Raw genomic sequence first — 17399 nt, 5'->3', positions numbered from 1 at the left:
ACGTGTGTGTGTGTGTGTGTGTGTGTGTGTGTGTGTGTGTGTGTGTGTGTGTGTGTGGAATGTGTTTCATTAGTCGTACTGCTTCATGTTACCCGTCTGCAGCTTCGGTACAGTGTAGCAGCCAGTCTGGTGCAGGGATGGGGTTGGGAAGCTCCCGATCACTCAGCCTGGGCTCAGCCTCCCTCTCCATATGGCCACAGAAAGCCTCCTCTGCCTCCCCAGGCCTCTGCCAGTGTGAAAAGCAATTGTGTGGAATGTGTTGGAATTAAGTGTCCCATCATTCAGAGCAGACATGCAATTAAAAGAGCTGCAGTCGTCACTCGTAGTAGACATCGCGTGAGTCATGTCACTATAACTCAGCTCAGCGGACGCCTGACATTTTTTTTTGTTCTTAAGGGGGAGGAGTAAACACATAGACAGACACACACTTAAAGGGCTCACACACTTCCTGTCTCCCATTTGCTGTACACACGCATATCTCTTCCTAAAGCATAGCCTACAAACTGTTTTTTTTGTAAACTACATTGTGTTGTATTTGAGCTGCAGTCTACCAAGTAAGCTATGCTGTAGGCAGGGGTGAAGAGAAAAAAAAGACTGAAAGATTCATAGTTTTGTGAAATAAGGTGGTAAATATATGAAGTTACATTTTTTGACCAATTGGAACCTTGCTGTATTCCTTTCAGGCTGTGTTCACTTCCAACCTGCTCAAGCTGCCAATATACTTCTTCAGAAGTGCAATGCAGCATTCAGTATAACAATTTCTGCGAGTTTCCTTAACTGACGATCTGAAACGCGCACACACTTTATGCAGTGATAGCTGTGTGGAGGTGAGGAAGTAAGCAGGGTTTGAACTTATTTCTCAAGTTCTCTTTTTTCCATTTTGCAAAATTTCATTTCTGTCACTTTTGCTACATAGCGCTCGTCACTATGAATACCTCGTTATCCACACATTTAAACAGAATCACGTCTTTTCACCGTGCCTTCAAGTTTGGCCGTTACAACGCTGTTCTTTTCTGGTGTAACCCGGCCCTCACTTCATGTTTACTTCCGTAGTCTGGTGCCCTAGTCACCACGCCACAAACTATTCGTGTTGCGAGATAACAGGTCATCAAAACTGTTAGTCAGACTGGTAAAGAGAAAGAGAGGATTTTATACAAAAATACTGCAACTTTAGAAGATAGCCACTTGGTTATTTCATATTAGAACGAGGACTATAGATTGTGTTGCCCGTCTCTAACACTATAGTCACGATGACAACTTTAACTGTACTTATGAGCATGCAAGTATTGTAATAAGACAGACTACCATTTAGCACACATGTATGCTCATACCTTGGCAGATGAATATATTTGTGAATATACAATCTGTACTTTCAGAGACAAGAGAAGGCAATTATAAAAATGTTGACATTCAAAGAGAACAACGGTCATAAGAATAACATATAAATGATGGATGTTTACAACTAAAGTGGTTGAATTTTCACTTGAACACAATTTAAACAGATTTCTGATCAGTCTCTTGGCAAGTGATATATATATCCATATATGGTGTAGTTCTATACAGTACCTAAAGTCTTACATTTTAGTTGTTTCTTGCATGGCAGAAAAACACATATAATAGTTTTATAGGTGAACCAAGTTACTCCACTTAAAGTAAGAGTCATTTTTGCCTACTTGCCAAAAGAGAAACATCACAAAAGCAAAGGTGCTGTGAAACACTTGGTAATTTAATCCAAAATAAAAAAAAATGGATCACATGAGCACTTACTCTGACGCAGAATGACATTTTACAAAAATAAATTGAACTTTGAATTACTTCTCAAGGCTCCACACGAAGAAGTAGTGTAGTGACTGACTCTGTAGTGTGTCCTCTACTTTGTTTCTATCTCTTCTGATAGCTCATAGCAGGCTGTTCACAGAGCTAAGCCTGAGTGGGCTACAGTGTAAATATCCCAGACCTATTATTACTCCAGCAAAACGTTCCTAGCCGTTGTCAAGCCACTAAGTACAAAATGGTGAATTGCAGACACGAAGAGAGATAATTGCCACTCACACTGGAAATTTGGCAAGCGCCTTCCCCACGAGACCCGGATGAAATGGTGCTTCAACCCCCGAAACTGTCATTCTTAATGAAATGGTAATTACAAACCCAGCGGAACAGCTGAGGGGCCTGCCGGGGCCCACGGAGCCCAACTACCAGAATAAACCTGCTACAACAACCTGCAGAGAGGAGGGAGAGAGGGATGGAGGCAGGGAGGAGGGTGCGAGAGGGGGTGTGGGTGGGGGGGGGGGGGGGGGGGCGGGACGATATAAAGCATGAGCGAGGTTCAGGTAGGCAACAACACCAATAATCTGAGATTTATTTCAATTGTGAAATGTAATACACACTCCAGGTTGGAGTGTGCTGTACACTGGGACCCTCATCAATAACGCCGGCTGTGCGGAAGGCAGGAGGGGAGGTTGGTTAAAAGCGCCCACACAGCCTGGGTAATTGATTGCTTTGTAAGTGAACGTGTCTTTAACCTTTGGGAGGTCAGGCCCAGTCGGACACCATGAGTCCTGCCTCGGGTTGAACCGCTTCCAGCCGTTTGTCTTCCGCTGCTCCCTCGTCTCAGGGCCGATTTGTCAAGCATGAGATGTTTTGGGTGTTTAGATTACAGGCGAGATGGGAAAACAAAGGCAAAATGCCACCCCAAACAAAAGGCCTGAGCCTGGATATCCAACTGATCAGCAGGCTGGGCAGGAGGCCAGCTACCTGGGGCGCTAAAACCGATGGGCGGTGGGTGGGGGCGGAGGGTTTGCTGAAACAGAGCCACAATGAAGCCCCCAAAACACAGCCACTGTGGAGCTTGAACCGGAGCCAGAATGGAGGCTGAACGGGAGCCAACGTGAGAATTGAACGACAGCCAAAACTGTGACATGAGATTGAGCCGGTATAGCGCCTTGAGACGCAGCCAAAATGGCAGCCAGAGACTCGGGGGGGATAGGAGGGAGCTCGGGGCGGCTAACTGTTTTCTTCACAGCAAAACTCGTCATCACTGGAGATTTTAAAGTGTCCCTGTGCCGCCCTCCCAGGTACTTAGGCCTGTCTGTCTGTCAGGCTGTTAGAGAGTGACTAAAGATGATTTATCTCTCAGATTATCAGGGCCAGTAGCTACGCCGTTGCTCTTCCGATGCCTTGGAGAGACAGAAACAGACAACACCTTCTAGGACCAACACTGTGACACCTCTTCCTTTCTTATGAGGAAGGAGACATTTATAGCCGGCCTCCACTCAACAGATTGACAGGAGAAAGTCAAACTCACATCTTGTTCAGCATACATGTGGAGTATGGTTGTTCTTTTTCAGACGTGATATTTCGTTACGGTGAGGTAAAATCAGCTTGTTCTCAGTGCAGTTTTTGTACGGACACGTGCATGCACATGCAAGAGTATGTGTGTTTGTGTCAAAGCACAAGGTGCTGTGTGCCTGCCAGTTGCGTCTGCTGTTCTATTACCATAGACGTGATGTACCTGCCCCTTCCCTCCTCAGCTGTATGTGTGTGTGTGTGTGTTGTATTCTCCAATTCTGTTGTTAGATGTGATAACCACTAACATAAGCTTGTTGTGAAAAAAAGTGGGAAAGAATACTCTCAAGATCCCTTCCTGAGTCTGACCAATTGTCTGGGATTGTGGAAAAGCTACACTACACTCTTACACTCCTCGTCTCACTCTCCTCACGAGGAGTGAGCCTACATATAGGCAGACAAAAGTGTATTTTGACGCTATTCTCTAAAGAGCAGTGTCTTCTCAAAACAATGTGATTGTTCCCAAATTTGTTTGGTTCAAGCTCATGTATTTTTGTATGCTTCATTAGCAGGGGTATAACAGCAAACAAAAGTCATGGTTCAGTTCATACCTCGGTTTAGGAGTCATGGTTCGTTACTAGTTAGGTAGAGCGGGAAAAATAATCCCAATGCAAGTAGTGCCAGTGTCAGTGACAAACACAATCTTCCTGCTGGAGACTGAAGTATCATTTTGCCCACTGGCAACTTTGATAAACCGTTTTCATTACGAAAATAAGGAACATTTCAAAGACTTCTGTAATACACTGTAGGAACACTGAACAGAACTTTCCCAACATGCAACAGGTCACAATAGGCTGTAAAACCGTAAAGCAACTCTTGCAAGTAGGGGTGTTACAATACACGTATTCGTATTGAACCGTTCGGTACGAGGCTCACGGTTCGGTACGCATTACGAACCGAACAATATGTTTGAATAATACTATTGCATTTGGAAAATGCAGAGGCTTAAATTGTGGGAAATATAATGTTCTCTCGATGGAGCCACTGCGCTCAACATGGCAACCCACCCGACGTAACAGACAACGTGCTGTCTGACATGCCCACCACGGAAGAACAACATTCTACTCTGGTGAGGCACATTCGTTCTGGGTGAGGCACGCTATGCTAAACTAGCTTAGCAGGAAGACCAACATCAGCACACTCGCTACAAACTCCCCCCGCAGCGTTTAGGTAGCTATTCCCTACCAATTCAAACACGGCTAAAGCAATTGACACGGCGATTGTTATATTTATAGCCGCGGATATGAGACCAGACCATAATTCCTGCTTTGTTAAAGAAAACCAAAGCCCAAACAGAGAATCAAATGTCCGGAGCTCCCGCTGTTGCTCTGACAACAGACGGCCGGACTTCACGGACTACACAAAGCTAGCTGACGGAGATGAAGAGCCATGTTCTTCAGACACGCCCCCTTGAGAGTCCCACCAGCGAGGATTTGGCATTTCTGCTTTTTTGCTGTATTGAAAACGTACCAAACCGTGGCACCATTTTATCGTATTGAACTGAACTGAGACTTTTGTGAACGGTTACACCCCTACTTACAAGCTATGAAACAAAAATTACCACAATACATACAATAATACAAAAGAAGTTTAAAAAATTGGTTCCACCATGGCAGTATTTAAACATTCTTAGCACCCAAAATGTATCATCCATGTGATGAGCACATCTGGGTGATGTCATTGCTGCTTGTGGCTGCGTGCACCGGACCATGACCCCTGTACCTTGGCAGTTCTATCCGAGGCTTAGGCATTTGGGGGATCCTTACCTGTCATACAGAATGTCTTGAAATGTGTTTAGGAGTGCTACCAGTGGGGCAGCGTATTGTTTGAAAGTTTTTGGTTAGTGTGGATTCAGTACCTAACTTGCAGTACTGATAACAAAACACTTTAACAAAAAAATCTTCTTAAAGAAAAACATAAAGTAAAGAAAACTTATTTCATTTACTAAAAGTAGCCAAAGTTCTCAAATAATAAATGTCATGTCTAAATATAAGTACCCGTAAAAAACCTTTACCTTAAATCTAGTGTAGTGAATGATACAGGAGACATGCAGAAATGAAAAGGGATACTCACAACGGCATATTGTGTCCTGAAAATGGGCTCATCATAAAGTACTAACCCCAGAGCAAGGCCTATTTCGCACCAGTAACTATAGCAAAGGAAGTAAATGTAGATCTTGGTTCCTCCTGTCAAAACCAGGCGGCAACCTCGGGGTCTGAAACTAATGATAAAGCGCCTTAAACGTGCATTATTTCTAATGACCAGCAGGGGGAGACTCTGTTTGCAAAAAGAAGTCTGATTGTATAGAAGTCAATGAGAAAATGACTCTACTTCTGACTTGATTTATTCCATCAGTAAACATTGTAAACATGAGTTTAGGGTCTCAATTCATAGTTTCAAGTCTTCTTCTAAACAGCATGATGTTCATTTAGTAAATTACGGTCCTATTTAGAGTCAAATAGACCATAAAGCAGAGTATGCTTTCGGGCGCGGCTACCTTGTGATTGACAGATCTGGGAGTTGTCTGTGTTTTCGTCTTACAACTTTAACCCTTTCACAGTGTTTTCAGTTGATGAAAGTTAATTGTAACCTCCTTGGTAGCTTAAAAATGTCTTAATCAGCATTTGGTTGTACTTAACTTCACCCTCTTATGTCACTTCTGGTTGCAAAATGCCAAGATGGCGACAGCCAAAATGCCGAACTTGAGGCTTCACACCGGCAGTCCACAAACCAATGGGTGACTTTACTGCGACTCCGTCCCCTTCTTACACAGTCTATGGTGAAAACACAGGTAAAGGTTCTGAGTTCCCAAAAGGGTTTCTGGGCCCCTAACAAAGTTCCTGAAGTGGAAATGGGATACAACACACACATTTCAGCTAACAAAAATACAAATAAGTACAATACCGAGTTCTACTCATAAACAATGAGAAGCAACCACAACTTAGTCAGTGTTCTTGTAAGATACATTCGATCTCAAATGAAGTACGTTTTTGATTGTACACTCTGAATGCATTCTTTCAAGTCATTTCAATTTCATGCAGAGTTACAGATTCAGCGGGTCAGCGGGTTTCTCTCTCGCTCTCTCGCTCTCTCTCTCTCTCTCTCCCTCAGCCTCCCTGGTGGGGTTGTAAAACTGGCCTTACGTCTCTGCCCTAGCCAGATAGATTAATTAATTATCCAGACCTCCTCTTTTTTCATTGCAGAGCCAATTACTCTGTGACTGCGCCTGTTGTCTATATACATGTGTTTCAGGGGAGCGAGAGAAAGTGTGTGTATCTGTGTGAGATTACAGATACAGCTCATCCACACACTAACAATCCCACCATCACTTAATATTAGAGAAGCTTTGCAATGATATTGGTTCCTGTGAAAGGAAAGCAGACATATGTGTGGGTAATTGTTGGCTTATTGAGAGGAAGTGGAGGCTCTCTACGGGTCTGTATGTGTTATTTAGACATAAATTTATTAAGAGAAACAAATGGCGTGACGTCTCAGTTTTGAGCTCTTGTTCTTATTCCTCATTAACTTCGTCTTTTGGAACTTTTGTCTTGAGTGGAATATGGCTCAACTGAAAGAATTTCTTTCCTTTGCAAGCCTGAAGAATTGTTATACTTACACGCAGTTGCAAAATGTTGACGTTAATTGTGTGTGCTCAGATATGCATTTGATTGATGGGTCAGCAGATAAACTGGGCTGAATGATCCGAGTGTGTGTTTGTGTGTGACATACAGCGACTCGCCCCGAGGGACAGGGGAAGCGGAGCGCTGCACCTCCTGCAGGGGGTGCCATGTCTCCCGGCAGGGGGGTGCAGCAGGCAAACAGAGGGGTGCCTGCACACCCCTCCACCCAAACCCCTACACACACAGAGACACACACACACACACTCCACCCTACTGTGCTACAAGACGGGTGGGGGGTTGTAGAGACGCAGTGCTCTTCCAAACCTCCACTAATGCATAATTCATGTACAAGTAGCAATTTTTGTATTTTACTAGAGGGGTAGAAATTTCAAAATAAAGTTCCACAACTGCCTGCGCATTCAACCTCCTTAAGTCTCTTTCCTTTATTCTCACTCAGAGTTAAATTATGTCACCAGCATGATTAGCTGACAGCAAGTTGTCAACTGTACACATCCCATTTCGGCCTCCATGTTGAGCATTGAGCAAAGTCCTGAAAAGCAAAGCAATAGCCGATGACCACAAGTATTCGATATTAAAAATGATGTGTTTGGGAGACCCAAGGCCCTTTTTAACTTAGCCAGTAGATATTATATGACTTTTCCAAGTTCTTTGAGAATTGCTTTTAAACATAATTTTGAACTGATGAAATGAAGTCTATGACAGAAAACTTCTTTATGGGATCTCAGGTAGCTGTAAAACATGATCAAGTACAATGGGTTGATAAATATAATTTCTCACACCACTCCTCCCAAATCCCAAAAGAAAAATTTTGATTCCAGCTCCTGGGATTTTATAACCCTAAACACAAGTAACGTCACTATTTATGCGTGTTCGCTATCCATTTCATGGATTTGTTCTAGACTTGTCCATAGTGCAAACAATAACGGCATATGCCCGAGACTGACCTGCAGCCTAAAGAATACCGAACTTTTGAACTCTATGTGGCTTCCATGATGAAATCATGTAGCAGATGTTTTACCTTTCAATGAGTACACAAAAACAGACTTTGTTTTTGATCGTTACATTCTGTTTGCTTTGTCACATTTAGTGATATGGCATCAAAAAAGTTGTCCGTTTGAAGAGGCAAACAAAAGCTCCTGGTTCAGTGTTTGCTTTGTCCGCAGGGTAAGAAAAGCATTTCGGGCCCAGGAGGAAATCTTATGCCCCCCCCCCCCCCTCCCTCCCTCCCTCCCTCTCTCCCTCTCATTCCCCACAAGGGCAGAGACATCTAAAAGGACTGTACCTTGGTGTGCGTCCAACAAAAGCTCTCTGCTGACTTTCATCCTCGTTTGAATTTGTGTTTGAATAACACTCGAGCTACAAATCAAAATATGTTGGACACTGAGAGTGAGGTCATGGAGTGTAGATCATTGTGGCTTCCACAGAAGTCTCCTTGTGTAAGAGAAGGGGACGGGTGGCTGCTACTTTGACTGATGGCTGTAGAAACTGAGAGGGCCGTTTGGTGCCCATTCTCCTGAGACTAAGTCCATGCCTGTGCCAAACCCCTCATTTGCCTCCGCGCAATATATTTCATTAAACTTTTAACTCTTCGCAAGGTAATTCACTTGACATTTTGAGGCCGTGCCGTTGCAGGCTGCCGAGTGTTTCTCTCTCTGTAATTTCATGTCAGGCAGATATTTGCCTAATACAGCCTGAAAATGCATTCCAAAATCTTTTTTTCTCTTTAAAAAACACACACACACACACACACACACACACACACACACACACACATACATTCATAACAGTTAAATGGATTAAATTGTATAACATCCAGACCAACAAAGCTGAGCAGCGCGGCACAGCATTTCATGGTTACAGCCGTGTTGGTCCCAGTGGCGCAGATATAATTAAGACCTCTTCTTAATTACTTAATAAGCCTAATTAGTAACATTTCTGAGCAGCAGATTTGGCTGTAAGAGCGATGGAAATCAGAAGAATGTTAAGTCCATTTGTTATTTCATTCAAATCTGGATATTAATGAAATTAGTGCATCATGATATACCAGAAACAAACCACTCTGGGATTGACCAAAGGGCTAATGCAGTTTTCTATGCTCCTGATCAACATTCAATTAAGTGGTACAACAAAAAATCATAGAAAAAACAAGTTGATATAGTTTTTGTTCGCTGCTATAGTCATGTGTCACCTTCATCGAGTGTTTATTGTATTCACTCTTCGCTCATTTTTCATTAGCCCATGGCCTGATGTGACAGAGAGGTGCGTGAAACTGACCGGGGGTCTGCTGTGTTGTCGTCAGGATAACTAAGGCGAGCCCACCAATCATGCGCTGGAGCTGCTACTGCATTCCTGGCCACTTAATTAGAAGTTGTTGGTACCACAGAAGGTGTCACCAACCTTTTCAGGCGCTGAACAGATGGTGTCCCCTCTTTTTGAGGTCCTGCCAATGCCCACTCTGTGGCTCCTGGGAAAATGACCTAACTCGCAGGCAGCTGCTTAGTGCGGCTTGAGTGATTCTTTACAGCTACTTCTATTGGGGGGGGGGTGGACTTAGCAGGACGTACCACTGAAAACAAGGGGTGAGACTGCAGTAGCTAGGTCCCTGGATAGCTGCAAAAATCTGTTTTGGTTGTCGCATACCAGTTGTTAAAACTGTGTTTTTAATGCCATGTGCACCAAGCGAGCACCTCGACCCTGGAGATCCTGATGTCTCAGCGCTAGCTGGTCTGTGTGCACCTTCCTCTGCTGCTGGCAGATGGTGTGAATATCAACAGAGAAAGGACCTGGGAAGGCCCGCAGAACAAAAAGTGAAAGGGGTTCCTCGACAGTTACAAAGAGGCCCCATGGGTGGGGGGTGGGAGGGGAGTGGTCTGCGTCCTAATGGATTAAAAGAAGGAGGGAGTAAGAGTTTGCAAGGGCATTTGCCGTCGAGAAGTAAGAGTGGATGGAGAAAATGCGAGGGCCGCAGATTCGATTTTTGTGGAGGCGAGGGGTCGGGGGTTTAACACGCTTCGTGCTGCGTGGACAGAAGATCAGCTGTCACTCTGTGTTCGGCTTGGCTCAACCTCACTGCGACCACGCAGGAGGTGGAGAGAGAACAAGTTGAAAATTTGATGACTGTGTTTTCTGACTAATTACTTGACATCAATTGCATCATGTGGGTTTCATCTTAAAGACAGTTTAAAATGAAACATTGTTTACAGTATTTCCAAAAAAATTACAAATCCGATGCCTTATCTACTCAGCCATGTCACACACCACAACATCTATACATCCTGTACACAGTTCTGGTCGGAGAAATCACAAGGCTCTTGCTGAAAGTAGCAGTGTGTTAGTCTTTCGGCCGGAGACTCTTCTTGGAAAGCGGCTCAGCTCAGCAGTGGTGTTTCACCGACATGTCAGGGGACATAAAATCTGTCATTTTCATCATGTTCTACCGTGGGTAAACCTGTTTCCTGCAGCTTTCTCTATCAGATATATGTCTGTGGGTTTATGGCTGTGGAGCTGGGGCAAGCCCGATCGATCTGCGGGAGCTGTAGGATTTAATAGGTGCACAGCTCTCGCTAAGGGGTACAGGGGTGGGGAGGGTATATTTAATCACTTAAAGCGAGCAGGGTGGCAAGCCCCGGTCACAAACAGTTTCTGTTTTATTAGACGTCAGATTATCAGTTTTCCCCACACTGTGAAATAGCTTAGGTGATCTATTGTTATTGCTGGTGTTTTTATTGTACATTTTAAGAAGCCAAATCAAGACATTAAATCAAAGTACACACTCTTTGGGGCACTGATGTGCGTCCGCCTGTGGTGTGTTAGTGTCTGTTTCATGAAAACAATACATGAAAGAATATTGATATTTGATCTTGAACATTATTTACAATAAGGGTGAAGAAGACTCCTTTAAGATACAGATAATAATAGCGCTTAGACCTGGTAATATTCTATATTTATATGAATTATCAACAACTTCTAAACTGAATTCATCTTAATAACAGGTATTGTCTGTGTAGCCAAAGCGTGAGACTAAGCCTACCATATTCCTCTGTGCCAAAGAGCTCCAACAACTATTACAAATAAATCAGTGAGTCACTCTTGCAATGGTTGACATGCTCCTGTATTACCATGAACACACAGACTTTAGTTTATTTAGAGTCAATCCCACGTACATCGTCCTGATGCCGTTAATGCTCACTAGTGCACAGAATGTGGATTAATCCGCCGTTGAAAATAGTTCCCAACAAATACACAATTTGCTCCTGTGATGTTGGCTAAAAACTACAATGCCCCGCTGTTTTAGGAATTTAGAATGAGAGCTTTCTTTTTTTTTTTTTTATTGAAGTATATTTTTCATATATGCTTTCATTATACTTTTATACTTGCAAACACATTTCTAGTACTTTACTTTTCAACATGAACGCTGCATTACTATTGTTTATCTTGCGCTTTTTGAATATAAAATAGTTTCCAGAGATGTAAAGTCCTGTGTGAGTATTATAAATGGCTGTACTTGTGTTTTGGCATCTGATAAGCCATCTCATGGATCTGTTACTCACATCAGCCTTCCTGGATTCTATTTAATCGTCCCACCACCACCACAACAACAACAACAACAGCACAGCCCTTGCATTGTTTAAACGCAGGGCTGTATTCAGTGAGATGTGTCTTTATTGAGACACTTTCCATTCCGACTTGGAACCCCTGTCCTATGTAACCCTCCTCTCTACATACAACTCATTGTGTGCCTCTCTGCAGTGCCAACTCTCTAAACAAATGCCCCAAGAACCATTTTTTAAAGTGAGTTCAAAGAGTATATTTTAGTTTTTAAGTTTAGTCAACTACACTGAAATGAGTTTGTCTGCATCTCTGAATACATATTAGGGAGCATTCAGGATCACAGTTCCTTGTAATCGGTTCATTTTTGGTGACTTCTAGCAAATATTGATTACTTAATAAAAACACTTTTATCTCCAATTGTAAGCACATTTGGAACTTGGAGAGCCAAATGATAATACGTCTAGGTCTATATTAGGATGCATGTCAGTCGCCTCCTCGCTTCTCTAGTCTTCTGCATTAAGAAATTGTCAGTCCCCCCCCCCCAATGACCTTGAACCTCAGCAGCGCACCTCAACCCCTCACACCGTCTGCTATTATGCTGGGACCTACATGCTAAAAGTCATTGGTGGTGATAGTGGCTGATTAGATTGTGTCCATTGATCGCTTGGCGTGCTGTTAGGACGAAGACGGTGCGGGCTGCAGCTCCTGCCTCTCCTCCTCAGACACACTGACAGTCTGAGACAGAGGAGATGGAGCCCCATGCGGGGCAGCAGATTGAGTTATTGATCAGCTCTCTCCTCTCTCCTGTCTCTGTCGCTCCCTCTGCTGCTCCGAGAGACCCCGTCATCTGGATAATGAATTTCACTTATTGCAGATTAACGGCATAAGGTCTGTATGGTAATAATGGCAGAAATTAGCTCTTTGTCACCCCCCCTGGATTTCCACGAGGAGGGGTTCGGGGAGAGTGAAGGTTATTACGGCCCTGTTACTCAGTCTGAGGGCTGTGATTTTAACAAGAGGGAACCGAAAGAGAGACTCTGCATGAAAATGAAAGATTTGAGGGAGGATTAAGATGAGATTTATGAGGACTGCGATTTCAGGATCGCTGAAGTGGCGGGGGAGAGTTCTGATGCAAGAAATTCAGGTCTGATGGAGGAGAGTGAAGGAGAATTTAGAAAGGGAAAGGAACACTGAATAGCCGGCTGCTCTGTGAAAAGTACAGGGCAGAGAGGAAAGATGAGAGCAGATGATTCAATAGAGACGTAAAGAGATGGCGAGGCAGGAGTGGTAAAGTGGAGAAGAGAGAGTAAGATAGGCAGTGGTCATACAGTCACCAGGCAGCGGCGCCGCTTAAGGGTCGGCCATTGTGTCTCCAGCACCCAGATTGGGGTGGTAAAGGATGAATAATGAGGCTTGATTACAGTCTGTGTGATGGCACATTGTTCAGAATCAATCCTCCAGGCAATTACAGGCGGTACAAACAGCAGCTCTCAGCCTCAGCCAGGACGGAGCGGGAAGCCATTGTGTCAGAGGACAACATCATCTTCGTCAATGACTTGTTGCCTCCTCATGTCGGAGCCATTAGCACTTACTCTTCTCCTGCAGCACATTCAGCCGCCCACGTGAAAAGCCCCAGCTCACATGTGTGTGTGTGTGTGTGTGTGTGTGTGTGAGAGGGACATAAGGATGTTTTTCTTTATCGTATACACATAAACACATACAGTATATCATATAATTGAGTCCATGTTCCCTTCTTGTTGCAGGTATGGTTTCGGATTGTTGGATGCAGGGCTGATGGTGCAGCAGGCTGTGCACTTCAACGCTGTTGCTCCACAGAGGAAGTGCATGCAAGAATGCACACTCCATCCTACCCGGTTAGGCTACTACTATCGACTTACTGCATGTTCATTTAAAACCCATAGCTGCTGATGTTCTATTTGTATTGCTTTGAGTTCATCACATTACTTTACCTGCTTCAACAGAGCAGCTTCCCCACAGGAATCAACAATCTTTCATCTTATCTTCACCCATACTGTCAATGTGTGTCTGTATATTTGTATAAGGGGATGGATATCATTGAGTGTGTCTTACTGACTGACTCATGTAATGATTTTCTCATTGGTTAGGATCCTTTCTCCAGGAGGCGGGGTCAGTGTAAACATTCAATCAGACGCCTGCCTTGGGAGCACTAATGAGATCAACACTCTGGAGCACGTTCAGGTCAGGCGGCCGTTGGCATGAACTTGCAGTACATCTGTTTTATTCTTTCTATGGATAACTAGATGTTTTTCTACTTGAAGCAGATCTTAAAAACTATTTCGACTTTTTGGGATGTAAACTTATTATTTTGATAAGAAGATCAAAAGCACTATTTTAGATATAAAGGTTTAATCAGCAATTGGTTAGCTTAGCTTTGTGTAAATACTGCAAACAGGGGGAAAACAACTAGCCTGGCTCTCTTTAAAGGCACCAAAACCCACCAGCTAGCACCTCTAAAACTCACTGATTAACATGTTAAATCGTGTTTGTTTTAGACATAGAAGTATAAAACAACAACAACAAAAAATTGTTGTACCCAGGCCACCAGCAAAACCACAACTTGTCCTGGTTGGGTTTTCACAGGGTTTCCGGTCTTTTTGCTATAAGCTAAGCTAAGCTAACTGTTTGTAGATTCGTATTTAAAGGGACAGATATGAGAGTGGCCTAGATATTTTCATGTTGCTCTGGGCAAGAAAGGATTAAGAGTATTTCCAAAAATGACAAACTATTCCTTTAAAATATAAAAAGTGTCTGTTTTTCTTGCTTGTATTGTGATTTTGCTGTACATTGGCTTTTACAGCCTTTCCATGTTCCTGTTGACCTTGACATTATACAAATACAGACAAAGTGTATTAAGTTCTGCCTGCAACCAGGCAAGCTCGAACATTTCATAGGAATTGTTTTTGGGATTTCTGTGTTGAGAATAGAGGAGATATAAAATTTAAAAAAAAGATCATACTGTGATGCTTAATGTGTTGGCTGTGTCATTTGCAGAAAATGGCAAAACTGTGTTTTCTTGAGCACAGGCACATACATGCAAATGTGTTCATGTTTGACAGTCAGCAGGCATTCGTGTCTGTGTACGTGCACATTTGAGTTTGTGCGAGTTGTCTACGTTTGTGAGGTTGTTGTGTGTACTTGTGAAATAACGAGGAGAGAGAGAGAGAGAGAGAGAGAGAGAGAGAGAGAGAGAGAGAGGTAGTGTGTCAGCATGTAAATTGAAAAGGCTTCATCTTTGCGGCTCTGCTCCCTGGCAGAAAGCGTGGGTCAGGCCATCGCTGCGAGGTGTGATTGATGGATGTGTTGCCGTGGTAACACGCTGTAAACAGGAGCGGGCTGTCAGTCTTTTTGCAGCTTGGCGTCTCTCTCTGCGATGTGCCATTGTCACACCAGATGTGCTGCTTGTGATGAACAGGGACAGAGAGAGTGTTTACTGGGTGGGAATCATGGAGGTGGGGGTTTTGGGGGTTGCATGTGCTTATTTAAATCATTTGACTAATATTCCCCTCAACCATTTTTGTCACTGTGTCTTCTCTTTCTGCTCCCTACTTGTCTTTGTCTTCATCTTTGGGTGGCTATGGACAGATCAGTGTCCATCTGTCTGACATGCACAGTATCTCTGAAAATACTGAATGGATTTGGATTCAAACTTGTCGAAATTACTCTGATTGGCCTGATCGTCCATGTGTCACATGTAATACCTCAGATAGCAATGATTATCCCAGGAATCCAGTGCTTTTTAACGAGTGATGATTGGCTTGCTTCACATTTTAAGGGGTTGTTTCACAATGCTTTAAAATGTGCATACAGAGAGTGAGATAAAAACACTGATACCACTTTTAACACAAAGACTGGAAACAGGTCAAATCTGCCTACCAGCCCCTCTAAATATCACTAATTGTTAATATATAATATATATATTGTACACATTTTAAATTGTAAAATCAAATATGGGTGGTTTTATGGGGGTGAATATCCGTGACTATTTCTTGGCCGGGCGCAGTGACTTCTTGGAGTCTTGTCGTCCCCGTAAGGTTGCCAAGCACACTCAAAGTCGCTGCACGCACAATTGTGCAAAATTGTAATTTTTACGCTTCTTTCATACAGATCAAACAAGCCACACACAACAACAGGCTAGTTGTTTCTCCCTGTTCCCAGTCTTTATGTTAAGCTAAGCTAACCGGTTACTGGCTCTATTTTAATATCCAACATAGCCTACAGACATGAGAGTGATGCCGATTGTTGTCATCAAACTCCCAGCAAGAAAGCAAAGATGTCAAATGTCAAACTTTTCTTTTAAGGTTTAAAAGTCAAGTAATCGATCAATAAAGTGTGTTTACCAAAACATAAAGACCAGTCCTTATTTTAGTTAGTTCCGTCACACTCAGTAAACATCAACAGTCTGTCGTACTGATGAGAAAGCCTGTAAGATAACATGTTCACATGTTGTTGTGTCTCTGTCCACCCACTTCCTCTCTCATGTCTCCATCCCTCCATCATTCTCCTCGTTCACACCTCCCTTCCTTTTTTGTTTCTTGCCACCTGTCTCTCACTAGGTGAGAGTGAGCATCAACACCGTGTGTCGCGGTGACCTCTCCATCAGCCTGGAGTCTCCAGCTGGCACCGTATCACTGCTGTTGGATACACGGCCCAATGACGCCTCCACTGCTGGCCTGAAAAACTGGACCCTGATGACGGTGCACTGCTGGGGGGAGCAGCCACGAGGCCTCTGGACCCTCCAGGTGAGATGAGAGTACTGTCAGATACGCTGCTTTTTATATGTAGTTTTTCATCTTTAGCCACACTAGCAGTGCTAATTAGCATGCTAAACTAAGATGGTGAACATGGTAATTATTATATTTCATTTTTATAAGAAATAGTTACCAACACCTGAAACACAAAAACAATCTCACAAATGTTCCATCTTACAAGTCTTAACTTCATAGTCCCAACGAGAGTCACTCTCGGAGATATCAATCCATATCTGGGACTATTACTCTTGAGGATTTATCTTTTCTTTTTTTTTTTTGTAATGTAATTTTTACATTATCATTACATTATACCTGTTAAGCATCGCCATGTTAGCATTGTGAGCATGCTTTTGTTAGCATTTTTAGTTAATTGCTGTTTTAAACAGTTTAGTTACTTTGAACTCTACAAAAAAGTAGAAATTGTAATAAAAACATATCATTCAGATGTTTCCAATATTGTCAAAGCTATTAGCGTATCTCAATTCTTCGATATATCATTTATATTTTTGTCTGGAAAATTCCGCTTGATCTGTCAAGTGATAACTAACTCAACTAAAATGTACCCAAATATCTTCTTGGCAAAACTTGTATACTCATTTTGAGTACTCACTTCATTACTTTTCTGGATTGCCTGTTTCCCATACCTTCTCTCATGATATAGGGATGAATTGCTCCGCTTCACATGGTCCCCCTCCAGTAGCTGCGATGTAAAGAAGTTTAAAAATAGCCGAGCACAGCACAGCTCAGCTCGGTTCAGTTCATTCTGCAGTAGCAATGTGAATCATCCTCTACTTTCATCTCCGCGTTTCAGCCAAGCATGGCAATCTTCATTCCCCCCCCCCCCCCCCCCCCCCCCCACCCCCCACCCCACACTCTTCTTTTCCTTTTTTCTCTCATAGATGTGCTGATGTTTGATATTGAAGAAGGAGCTAAAATGGAAGGGAAATTAAGACTGGAAGGTTAAGTAACCTTGGCCGGGTTTGACAGACACAATACTGCCGACGTCTGATTAGAATCCATACTCACAGACAGTAGCGCGCTGAGGTCATTTACTGTATATACGTGTGGGTGG

At 43.2% G+C, this 17399-nt stretch overlaps 1 protein-coding gene across 5 annotated transcripts in view; it reads left to right on the top strand.

Moving 5' to 3' along the window:
• LOC116398321 (neuroendocrine convertase 1-like) overlaps positions 1–16461 on the top strand; it is a 140824-nt gene extending 124363 nt beyond the window's left edge. For all 5 annotated transcript variants that reach the window (XM_031874531.1, XM_031874530.1, XM_031874532.1 and 2 more), the window contains 3 exons: positions 13301–13411; positions 13664–13757; positions 16133–16461. In XM_031874531.1, coding sequence (XP_031730391.1) covers positions 13301–13411; positions 13664–13757; positions 16133–16327 — 400 coding nt within the window. In that variant the 3' untranslated portion in view covers positions 16328–16461. The remainder of the gene's footprint in view (positions 1–13300; positions 13412–13663; positions 13758–16132) is intronic.
• Positions 16462–17399: the final 938 nt, after the last annotated feature.

This window comes from Anarrhichthys ocellatus, unplaced genomic scaffold (assembly GCF_004355925.1).
Source record: "Anarrhichthys ocellatus isolate YVR2014 unplaced genomic scaffold, GSC_Weel_1.0 scaffold81, whole genome shotgun sequence".
Taxonomy (NCBI): domain Eukaryota; kingdom Metazoa; phylum Chordata; class Actinopteri; order Perciformes; family Anarhichadidae; genus Anarrhichthys; species Anarrhichthys ocellatus.
The sequence above is the reverse complement of the archived record's forward strand: the minus strand, read 5'-3'. Positions and strand labels throughout refer to the sequence as shown.